Source organism: Aotus nancymaae, unplaced genomic scaffold (genome assembly GCF_030222135.1).
Source record: "Aotus nancymaae isolate 86718 unplaced genomic scaffold, 86718_ANA_hifiasm-v0.15.2.pri h1tg000030l, whole genome shotgun sequence".
NCBI lineage: Eukaryota > Metazoa > Chordata > Mammalia > Primates > Aotidae > Aotus > Aotus nancymaae.
In genome coordinates, this window is record NW_026988443.1 from 32,269,865 (window position 1) to 32,282,177 (window position 12,313).

The following is a 12,313-nucleotide window of genomic DNA, read 5'->3' on the forward strand; positions in this document are numbered from 1 at the left end:
GAGAGGGCAACCTTGTCGCGGGAAGGCATCCTCCAGGCCCAGACATTCATCTCTGTCCATTTCAAGGCGCCCGAGTCTGTGCCGTATATAACCAAGTACTGGGGCCACGGGTGGTGGGATGACAAGGTGGCCTCTCTAGGCTCGTTTTAGTCAGAGATCTTCGGTAAATTGGGTTTGGGGCCGTGATCCTGAGTCTAATTCGGGACTATTTCAGGAACTGGAGTTGAGACTTCATTTGGGCAGGAAAGAGGGCTAGGGCGGGGTGGAGCGCTTAGGGGCACGGCTCTTGTGAGGATTACGGCGGAGGCTGTGGACCGCGGCGGCGCTCGCAGAGGCTGCAGCCATTGCACAGCCGAGCATCCCACATTCAACAGGAGGAACCCGCGGAAGAGGAGCCCCAATCCCCCAGCGCCGCAGCCGCCGCAGCCCGTGCGTCCCGCGCCCTCGAGCGCCATGGCCAAGGAAGGCGTGGAGAAGGCGGAGGAGACCGAGCAAATGATCGAGAAGGAGGCAGGCAAGGAGCCGGCGGAGGGCGGCGGCGGCGACGGCTCGCACCGCCTCGGGGACGCCCAGGAGATGCGCGCGGTGGTGCTGGCCGGCTTCGGGGGGCTCAACAAGCTGCGGCTCTCCAGGAAGGCCATGCCCGAGCCTCAGGACGGCGAGCTCAAGATCCGCGTCAAAGCCTGGTCCAGTATCCGCGCCTTTCTCGCTTTCCCTCTTTTTGCGCGCCGGGCGCTGGGGAGGGGGTGGGAGAGCCGCGGATGCTGCCCCGGTAGAGCAGCCACGCGCACCCGCTCCGCGCCCTCACCCGGGTCTCAGAGCCTCCCCCGGCCAAAGCTGGGAGGATGCAGAGGGGTGGCCTCCCCAAGCCAGATCTAGGGGTGACAGGAAGAGAATATGAGCTCCTGGGAGCGGGGAGAATGCTGGCGCCCAGCACCCCGGGTCTGGAAGATTGCGCTGCGGGAGTGCTCAGTCTGAGGGGAAAACTCAGCTTCCGCATAGGGGGGTTGATGGTTAACAGAATTAAAAATACGTGTATTAAGAACTGCGCACCCACTCTGTGCCAGCCGCTGTTTGTTGTTTAACACGTGAGATCTTATTTAATACTTCCTGGGACCTAATGAGTCAGGTGCCATCATGATCCCCTTACAGGTAAGAAAGCCGCCTGTCAGAGAGAATGAGTGATTTGCCCAAGATCACTCAGCTGCCACTAAGTGGCTTGGCCGGGAATTTGATACCCGATCTTTTTTTCACCTCTATGCTGTTGTCCTGACGGGCCTGGGACAGGGTGTAGGGCTGGGTCTCGTGTCCTGCACTCTTTCTTCCCCGTAGCCTGGCGAGGAAAGGAACTAGGAAGCAAGAGAGTTCGTACGGTGCATCCAAGCTTGGTGAGGGGGGAGGCCGGGGCTGCAGCACAACCCTCTCCATCCCCCTATGCATTCTCTTGTTTTTCCGAGACGGGAAAAAACCATGATCAGTCTCCCCGGAATTCCTGTTCCCGTCTCAGAAGGAGCTCACCTCTTTAAGCTGCCCTCTACTCTGCATTCGCCCTGGGGGAACTTCTCTAGGCCCTCACGCTCAGCCGAGGTTCCCCGGGAGAGTTTAAGCGTCTCTGTGTGCGGGCACTGTAAGGTCATTTCCCTGAAGTTCTGGAAAGGGCTTACCCGGCAGAGGCGAACTGGACCCAATACTAGGTTTGCATGTTAAACTTGTAAGGGGAACTTGCTGTTATCACGGTAAGACGAGCCTATTTCTTGAGTCCCTCCCCGCCACCCCAATACACAGTGCTCTCCAAAGCAGCAGCCAGCTCCCGAGCTCCTAGGTTACATCAGAAACCCAAGATCTAGACCTGATCTAGAGGCAAGAGAAATGCAAAGGAGAGTCCCCTCCCCTTCACCACCTTGAGAGCACACGCAGGTTTCATTTGCCAGATCAGAAGGCAGCTAGTGGGAGAGGCAGGCGCTGATCTCTGCCTTGTTGCTCACGTATGCAGCTGGTCAGGTTTGACTCTGAACACCACTCGTGGGCCTCTGTGGGGAATTCAGGGTAAGGGAAGAGGCTTTTGCAAACCGGGGCATCCTATACAATGAACTCTTATTGAACCAAGTTGTTTGATCCCAGAAGGAGAGCTTATACTGCCCTTTCACAGTTAAATCTCCAAAGCCTAACCCACTCCCCTACCTCACAATGCCTAGCACGCTGTTTGGCGCACTCATATCCTAAATAAGTTATCTCTAAATGAATGGATTGAGGAAAGAACCAGGAGGGGGATTGTTGGGTCATTACTTTTCTTCACTTGCTGGTGGAAGAGCTTTTGCTTAGTAAAATTAAAACCATGTATTTAGAATTCTCCTTCCTTAACCACTTCATAAAAAAAAATCTGTAAACACACACTTATACATATATATGTATATACACATATACAATTATACATACAGTTACTTATGTATGTGTATGTAATTTATGACTCTTTATCCAAATTGAGGATTGGCATCTAGGATTCTATGTTAGAGTGTATATTTAGAGAGTGAAAATGATAAAACTACTTCTTAAAGGAAAGAGCATCATCTGCAGTACACATGGGTCTGTGTTTTCCAGTCTTATGCTAATGGCATAATTGCTGATAGGAACTGAAGCATTTTGAAATAATAAATGTCAAGATGAAGGCCAAGAGATTGATTTTCAAAGCCAGATGCACAAGCCTGTTCTTCAGTGGAGCTGAACACACACACACACACACACACACACACACACACACACACACAGAGGAATCACTGCACTTCCCCCACCCCAGTTGTTCAGAAAGCCAACCAGGCTGCGGGTACATTTGCAATACAGTGTTGCAAATAGCCCAGATTGATTTTCTTTTCACCAAGCTGGAAGCAGAGTTAATGGTTTTACAAGGAAGGATTGGAATAGGCTTGTAAAGATGGCCCACTGGGCAGCTCCTTCTCCCCTGGGCTGGGATTGGCTGGTCAGACAAGCCCATTGATTATAAGTTTTAGCCTTGGGAACCAGGATGACTCATTCTGTACTTTTATGAATCAGCTGATGGCTTCCTGGATGAAGGTCTCCCTTTTATCTGCTCTCTATTTTAAATAGAAACCTTTTTGTCATAATAGGGTATGCTTTTTGCTTAGAATAAAGCATAGTCCATTTGAACCAGTATTAGTTAAACCTGAATGACAGTCCCAGTTGGCTATAAATTTTATGAAAATGGAAGAGATGAGGCACAAAGAAATAGCTATTTTATATCATTTACCCTCTTTCATTCATGGGCCAATGAGATGGGTATTTTTCCTATAGAACAGAAGAGCAAATTGAGGCTTGGAAACATTGGGTCATTTGCCAAAAACATCACGCAATAGTAGAGTTAGGTTTTGAATCCTCTTCTCCTTAAATCTTTGCTGTTTTCCTTTTATTCCATTTTGTCTCGTTTGGTGGAAAAACCATAAGAAATGCGATTCTTCCTTTAGCATGTAGTCTCACTTTCTTTCCTTTCTCCACCAAAGGTGGTTCCTTTGCTCTTTTTATGTCTGGCTTAAGAGAATATTCTCTGGCTATTCCCAACGTAGTATGGCTTTCTCCGGAAAGTAGAGACACTTTGGTCAAATGCAGCTCAAAAAGAACTGTTACTGGGGCCAAGGTTGGAGGGCTAGCAGAGTCTTCTGTGTAAATTTTTTCTGGAATGTCAGTTTTGATGGCAGATCGATTTCACCAATTATTCATTGAATACTTTATGCCACAAGAGGCTTAAGTGATCAGGTGGAAAAAACATGTGGCCTTTGAAGAAACATGGACTTGGATATAAGCTTAAGCCTCCCCTCTTCCTATCCACGTAACATTGGGGGACGTGTCTCAATGTCTCCACACTTCCCATACATTATCTGAAAGTGGGGATAATAAGATGAACCTCATGGTGTTGTTGAGAGAGTCAGATGCAATAAAGAGACTGGCCTGCTATCAGCATTTGATAAGTAGCATTCTTTGTGACTGTCATTGCCATATCTAGACCAATGTGGTATATGCTGCTTGGTGACCTGACAACTTGGAGGCCATCATTTTAATCATGTATAGGCAATATCGTGTCACATCTGCTGAGTGATTAAGAGTGCTTCCTAGTTATGAGTCCCAGCTCTACTACTTGCTAACTGGATGTCTTAGGTCTCAGGTGGCTTATTGAAAGCATCCTTTTAGGATTATGGGAGCAAGTGAAGCAGGCTAGAGCAGAGGAAGGAGCTAAGCAAGGATGTGGTCTTAGCTGGATCTCACTGCAGTCAGTTCCACCTTAAAGCAAGGAACAGAGGGAAGCAAGCTTGTGTGTCATTGGCTGTGGGCTGCTTTCTGAGTGGGGACATGGAGCCTCTCAAGCAGAATTGGCTTCCATTTGACAGAGCTGGTCAGACATGACCAGGGAAGGAGACGGCTCTGAGCCTTGAGCAGCCAACACTTCCAGCAGTTTGGGGATGGGTACACTACCCATAGATGGGAACTGGGTGAGGTGCAAACAATGCCTTCTGGTTGGCCTTGGCCATGTTGTTGTTAAGAACATGTTAACAAACTTCTGTTTCCTGGACTATAAAATGGAGATAATAATAGCATCCCCCTTCATAGTGTTGTAATGAAGTTTAAATGACAGGTCATATACAAAGACCTTTATAAGGATGCCTGGTGCATAGCAAGTAGTCAAAAAATGATAACTGTTATTATCTAAACTTTTACTTACGGTTGCCATAGATACTTTATATAGTTTATTATTCAAACTGGAACTCTTATATTTTGAGGCAGGCATAGCAAGTAGTCAAAAAATGATAACCGTTATTATCTAAACTTTTACTTATGGTTGCCATAGATACTTTATAATAGCTTATTATTCAAACTGGAACTCATATTTTGAGACAGGGTCTTGCTCTGTCACCCATGCTGAAGCGCAGTGGCGTGATCATGATTCACTCCACCTTGATCTCCCTGGCCCAAGTGATCCTCCACTGTCTTGGCTTCCTGTGTAGGTGGGACCACAAGCATGTGCCACCATGCCCAGCGAATTTTTTTTAATGCAGTTTTTGTAGAGACAGAGTCTCACTATGTTGCTCAGGCTGGTCTCAAACTGAAAGCAGACGGGGCACTATTTAGAATTACTCCTAAACAGGAGAAGCTACAATCATAAACTGGGACTGTCTTAAGGTGTGTGGTTTGCCCCAACAGATATGAGTCAGAACTGTGCCATGCTGACATCAGTCTTGTCACAGTCGAGTGTCTCTTGGACAGGGGCTGCTAGGATTTTAGGCTGGCAGAGGGTCTCCAGGTTGGGCTGCAGGAATGTATTTAAGTGGCCATTAACAAACCTTCTCTGGTTTGTGGCTCAAATTGGCCTGCAGTAGAAGGGCACTAATGGATTAGGGACATTTATTTTCCCAGAGTGATTTACAGCGAGAGGCTACATGAAACTGCTGGAAAGAGACCAATTGGATGAAAAACGGTTCCAGCCAGTCATGGTTCCATTGGCTGATCTAAAAATGGGCTGAGGGCAGGCCACACCAGAAGAAAGCTAGCAGATTGGTGGGATTCTAATACGTATGTCATGAGGATACAGTAAACGGGAGATAGGGAAGAAACAAACCGTATTGGCAAGTTATTATGAGCCAGGAAATGAGCTGGTTGTAATACACTCTTTGTTTCATTTCATCCTAATGGCAACTCAACAAAATCAGTATTGCCATCTCCAATTAAAGATGAGAAAACTGACATTCACAGATGCATCAGGATCACAAAGCACTAAGTGGAAAAGCCATGTGAAAACCCAAGTGTGCCTTCTTCCTGAGCTCTTTACATTTTGGAGAATCAGAGAGACACAGTGACAAAGACATAAAAGAGAAAGAGACAGAGAGAGACACACACACAAATCATGAGAGACCAAGAGACACCGAGAGGCAGAGGCAGACAGACACAGAGACAGGAATACAGAAAAAGAGCCAGGAATGTATTTGACTGATTTGAAGTACAACAGGTAAGACTCAAAATTGCACAGTACCATCCTGCCTCCCACCCCAAAACAGCCACTGCGTCTCTGCACCACATCCATTTTGTCTACACTCGTGGGATATAGTATGTGGGATGCTTTGGGGGATCCATCTAGATGGAGTTACTATGACCGTTGACCCAGAACAGCCATGCTGATTAAACACAATCACCACTCCTTGAATCCACTCAAGAGTTTGGTGTTTCTTCCTCTGCCTCCTTGACCTTGATCAGGCCATTGCTACATTGGCAAATTGAGTGTAAGTTATCCCAAAACAGCAGAGCATTAAACTGTCACTAGTAAGGTTGATGCAATGAAAGATGGCCAACATGATATTCCCTGTGTTTATTCAGATAAACAAGCAGAGTCCATGAGGTTAAGTGACACAGATGTTTGTAAAACTGAGACATTGCTCAGAGGGTTTCTAATAGTCAAGCCAGGAGCCGCTCTGACATGGAGATTGGAACAATGTGTTCTGAATCACTCTGTATTGGATGGAAGCGTCAGGATTTGACAGGAAAGGATGACTCCATGCTGAGTCACATTTAAGCCTCATTTGATGATGAGAACATGGACGTGCTAGCTCTGGGGTCATTTTTATTTAATGAAATTTGCATTCTCTCATCAACCGAGTCCTTGTGGATGAGGACTGGTGATAGTGACACCATCCGGTCTTTATCCAATAATGGAATTGGACTTCTTGCTTTCTTGGTGATTTGAAGAGGAAAGGAAACCTAGAATCAGTGATTCTTCTATCTCATAAGAACAAAGAAATATGCTCTGCCCCCTTCACTTGAACCCACTGTTTATACTTAACCATCTTGCCCCCTGAGAATATTTTGATCTCACTATCACTACAGAAGCCTTTGTTTTTTCTCTTTTTTATGTCCCTTCTCCCTCAGTCTGTATCTTCACATATTTCTGTCTTCCAATTTTTCCATTCTGCTGCTAAAAAATAATAATAATACCCACCAAAGAATAACCCCACTAACAGAAGCAACAATTGGTAGAATTTACAATGGAGGGGAAAAAAGATTCAGGAATTAAGATTTGTTATAATAATACTTTATATGAAATAGGATTCATCCAAGTAGAAATAATTTCAGAAAATAAAAATGAAGTAAATGGCAAATAGCTTAACAGCTTATTAACAGCTTAACAATAAATAGCCTAAATATGCCATTTAGAACATTTTAATTTGCTAAAAATCAACACTGTTGTCATAATTCTGATGACTTGTTTGTAGTAGGTATTTCCTCAGGATTAAAACTTTTGGGCGGTTGAAAGTATGGAAGTAAAAATAAGCTGGGATCAAAAGGAAGAGCCTGAAGGAAAAGCAGGAATGAAGGTGGATGGGTCCATTCAGAAAAGGTTCATTCCTTCCACCTAGTTGGTCAACTAGCATTGGCAGGGAATCCATGCAGATGAGTAGGAAGCTGCCTGTCCTTTGGAAAGTGCCGGGCTTTGGTTTCAGGAAGACAGACATGGGTTAAAATGTTGCTTTGCCCTTTATTAACCATGTGTGTTTGAGCAAGTTGCTTAGCTCTCTTTTTTTTTTTTTTTTTTAATTTTTTGAGACAGAGTCTCACTCTGTCGCCCAAGCTGGGGTACAGTGGCACAATTTCAGCTCACCACAACCTCTGCCTACCAAGTTCAAGTGATTCTCCTGCCTCAGCCCCCTCAAGTAGCTGGGATTACAGGCACCTGCCACCATTCTCAGCTAATTTTTAAATTTTTAGTAGAGACTGGGTTTCACCATGTTGGCCAGGCTGGTCTCGAACTCCTGATGTCAAGTGATCTGCCCGCCTCGGCCTCCCAAAGTGCTGGGATTACAGGCATAAGCCACACCACCTGGCAATTTTTTTTTCTTTTTTTTTGAGACAGAGTTTCATTCTTGTTGCCCAGGCTGGAGTGCAATGGTGCAATCTCGCCTCACTGCAACCTCCACCTCTCAGGTTCAAGTGATTCTCCTGGCTCAGCCTCCTGAGTAGCTGGTATTACAGGCATGCACCACCACACCTGGCTAATTTTTGTACTTTTAGCGGAGACAGGGTTTCACCATTGAACTCTAGACCTCAGGTGATCCGCCTGCCTTGGCCTCCTAAAGTGCTTGGATTACAAGTATGAGCCACTGTGCCCTGCAATTTTTTTTTTAAGGGATGCTGGCTTTCAAGGCCATCCAGTTTTCAGGGTTGGGAATAGATTTTGACTAACCTATTGCTGTCCTCCCACCAGCCCCCTGCATCCCCACCCATGGGTTGCCGCAGGGATTTCTTTGCTAGCTGGGTGTGTGTAGACAATCCGGCCTCTGGAGCTTGGTTCACTCTCATTCAAAGGAGTCAAATCCCACACTGTGGGCACATCACTGACACTCAACACTGACAGCAGAGCTCACCCAGGCATGAAGAAATAGTGCCCCAATGACACCCAAGTTCCTGGGACTTCCCTTTCCTAAGAGAGCCTTTTGGACATCTTGGCATTTGTCACAGAAGAAAAAGTGTAATAAGAAGAAAGAAGAGAGTCTTCACAGGAAAGGGTGGTGAGCATGTAATCTCAAATTAGTTTGATTCCTCTGTGTGATCTCATACAGAAAATCGGTTGGAGCCATGGTATGAAAATGAGTGAATTTTATGTTGGAAGGCCCAGAAGAACATAATCGATGTTCCAGTGAAAGAAGCTGTTTCATCTTTGGACGTGATATTTTCTTGATGAGAGCGTGCAGTCAGTGTCTGTCCTCAATCTCCTGTCAACGACCCCCGACGCCTCATCCCCGGCATTTTCCTGAAGCCAGGGACATACTAAACAGTCCTTCACCAAACAAAACCCAAAGCCAAAGCATTGGGTCCTCTCACTCCTGACTTCTCTAAATTACTATGGTCCCCAGAGCCTATTCCAGGATAATTATCTTCTGAGCAAGGGACGACAGTGATTCATTTCTTAACCTGGCACTGGCCATACACCCAAACCAGATGAAAGGCAGTATGCTTCTTGGTTATCAAATAGTGAATCTGTGAACTAAAGCAAACCTGGCTTCAAATCCTGGCTGATCATTTTAGCAACCTGTATAACCTTGGAAAAATGATTTAGTCTTTTCAAATCTCAGTTTGCTCATCTGTAATATGGGTACAATAATACCATGTATGGGGTAAAATTTTTTGTGTGGGTATAGAGAAAGATAATGCACCTAAAGTGCCTAGCAAGGATGTTGACACATTTCATATCTGTCGAATGAATGAATAAAAGAAGTGTGTCAAATAAGATGTGTTTAATAGGTATTCATGGTGCGGAGGAGGTACAAAGAAATAGGACATTAAAAGGTCCCTCCATGATTCATAAAGTTTTTTGAATGGAGTCCCTCATTCAGACTCCACCTGTCTCTTCCAAAGAGTACAAACCCTGATATCAAAAGTAGCTCAAGCGGGACGTGCCACTGTGTCATGACATATACAAGAAGATCAAGATTAATTCCTGAAGGAACAAGAGAGGAAATGGAACCAAATTACGCTGTGCTCTTACTGTGTGCTGGAAACTGGACTAGGCTTAGAGATCTTTAGAAGGAAGGCCACTGTCTTCCTCCCTGACTTCTCTCTTTATTTCAGCCCTGCTGGCCATCGTGATAAGTTTGTCCCTGGGATTCTAGGCTTCTTCCTCTCCTTCCCCTTCCATCTTTTATCCTCTCTCCCCTCATGAGTTAGTTTCATGTGCTCTTGAGGCTGGAAAAGGTGGTGGCCTTTAGCTCCAGCTGCCTTGTACAAATGTAGCAAGACCCAGTGCAAAGAGAACTTATTTCCTCCCAGTTTTCATGTATTAAGGAAGGAATTTGATTGGTCCTTTGCAAATCACATACCAGCTCCTGGAGATCTCCCTCTCTTCCTCTCCATGTATTGCATCCCACAATACATGGAATTGTAATGTATACCTGGGGACGGCCTACCCACCTGCATGTTAAAATCATAAAACAAACCGTATTTCTACGACTATGTCCCTACCTTTTGTGGATGTCAGGCCCCCCAAACTGCACCCTTCAATACCCACAGATAGTTTCAAGGGTGGCCTAGGAGGTGTTGCACAGGTCCTCAGAAACACAGTTCTCCTGGTTCCGCAAATGATCCTAAACCTTTCCTATTGCCTTGTTCTTTTCCTGCTGCCATAAACTAAAGCTACCCAGAATATGTCCCCATTTTCTCCCTGTTCCAGATAGAAAGTCAGGCTCCCTGCATGGGTTGTGGCTCATTTTCCCTTAATGCAGGTTACAAAGCAGCACATGCTATCTTGTATATTTAATGCTCCCACTGTTTGGAGTTAATAGGAAAGATGCATTAATTTTATTTCACTATTATCATCATAGCCTTATTTTGGTTTTGTTTTTTTGAGGCAGAGTCTATGTTGCCCAGGGTGGAGTGCAGTGGTGCGATCTCAGTTCACTGCAACCTCCGCCTCCCAGGTTAAAGTGATCCTCCTGCCTCAGCTTCCCTAGTAGCTGGGATTACAGGCATGCACCACCACGCCTGGCTAATTTTTATATTTTAGAAAAGATGGCGTTTTACCATGTTGGCCAGGCTGGTCTTGAACTCCTGACCTCAAGTGATCTGCCCACCTTGGCCTCCCAAATTGCTGGAATTACATGCGTGAACCATAGCACCCGGCCCCATAATAGCCTTTATTGAGTACTTTCCATGTACCACAAGCTCTATGCTAAGTGTTTTACGGTGAGCTCTGTGATGCCAAGCATTTTACAGACGAAATAAACAGGATCAAGGAGGTGAAGGAACCTGCTAACGCTCACACAAATAAGCTACAGAAAGCTTGACTTCAAACGAGTTTGTCACTTTCCAGGGTTTTCACGCTTCTTGCCCCTGCTTTTCCCTGCTCTGTTCTGGACAGGAGCCCTATGGAACTGAAAGGGAGCCTGAGTGGTAGGAAATAACCATGTTCAGAATGCAGGTCTCCACTGTTAGACCCCAGCCAGCTTCATCCAGGGCTGTATTCTCCAACTCACTCTTCACTTAGGAGGAGGTTTGTTGTTCCCAGAAGACGTAGCTGCCCGTCATGCAAATAGACACATTGCAGGGCAGCCCCCCGGGCCCAGATAGTCTGAGCCATATGATTCAAGGGAGCTCTGGTGAGACTTTTTATTTTTATTTTCTTTGAGACAGTCTCACTCTGTCACCCAGGCTGTAGTGCAGTGGCAGTATCTTGGCTCACTGCAATCTCTGCCTCCTGGGTTCAAGCAATTCTCCTGCCTCAGCCTCCTGAGTAGCTGAGACTACAGGTGTGCACCACCACGCTCAGCTAATTTTTTTGTATTTTTAGTAGAGTCGGGGTTTCACCATATTGGCCAGGATGGTCTCGATCTCCTGACCTCATTATCTGCCCACCTCGGTCTCCCAAAGTGCTGGGATTACAGGCATGAGCCACTGTGCCTGGCCTCTAGTGAGACTTTCAAACTGCAATCTCCATAGCTCCTGCCCCTCCTCCCAACACAGACACACTTGTATCTTTGACCAGACTATCCATCAAAGTACACACTTTCATAAAAACAAAAAGCATCCCTCATCTAGAATCAGAAAGAAATGCTTTTCATTTATTTCTGCTATGCCTAGTTCAATCAGCTAATGGGGGGCTATTAAACCTACCATTCCTATGATTGTTCTGAATGATTTTCTAATTGGTTTCCCTTTATCCTCTCAGTTAAACTCACTAAAATGGTTCCAACTGGGGACGCCGTAATAAACTCTGACTCAAGGTTTCACAGCCAGAACCTGGGATGCATAACGCAGCCATCGACGCGCCCACCTTCCTAAAACAGTCCTTTCAGATTTAAAGGCTTTCTCTTACCTGGGAGGAGAGACAGACAGTCCATGTCTCTGGGACTACTACTTCTTAAGGAATGAGCAGCAAAGGCAGTTTTCACCGTGACACAGCTTTGAGCCTCAGCCTCTCTGTCTTCAGCCAGCAGCACACCTGGGAGACTCCACGTCTTCCTTTTGCATTTTTAGCCGTTTTCTTTCCTTTTCCTAGTCTTTTTTCTTTTTGTATCCTTCAGATAGCTGGGCCCGTTTGCTCTTAAATGGAGGAGACCCAGCTTCCAAAACGATTGAAAAGCACTGTCAAAGGCTTGAGTCCTTTAGAAAACACTAAAGTTGATCCGTTCACTGCGCGGACAAAAATCTTCTCAAACATTTTCTTTTCCTGTGTATATCCCGCAGGTGCTGCTGCTCTCTCCTGCTCTCTTCAAACTCTTCCAGACTTTCAATCCTTGCTTTTGCCATCTCTTGGCCATCTTTGTTCAGC

General features: G+C 45.7%; 1 protein-coding gene across 1 annotated transcript in view; it reads left to right on the forward strand.

Moving 5' to 3' along the window:
• The first annotated feature begins 414 nt into the window (after positions 1-414).
• Positions 415-12,313, forward strand: part of VAT1L (vesicle amine transport 1 like) — a 171,420-nt gene continuing 159,521 nt past the window's right edge. Inside the window, exon 1 of the mRNA XM_012437497.3 lies at positions 415-686. Within this exon, the coding sequence (XP_012292920.1) occupies positions 454-686 (233 nt within the window). The 5' untranslated portion in view covers positions 415-453. The remainder of the gene's footprint in view (positions 687-12,313) is intronic.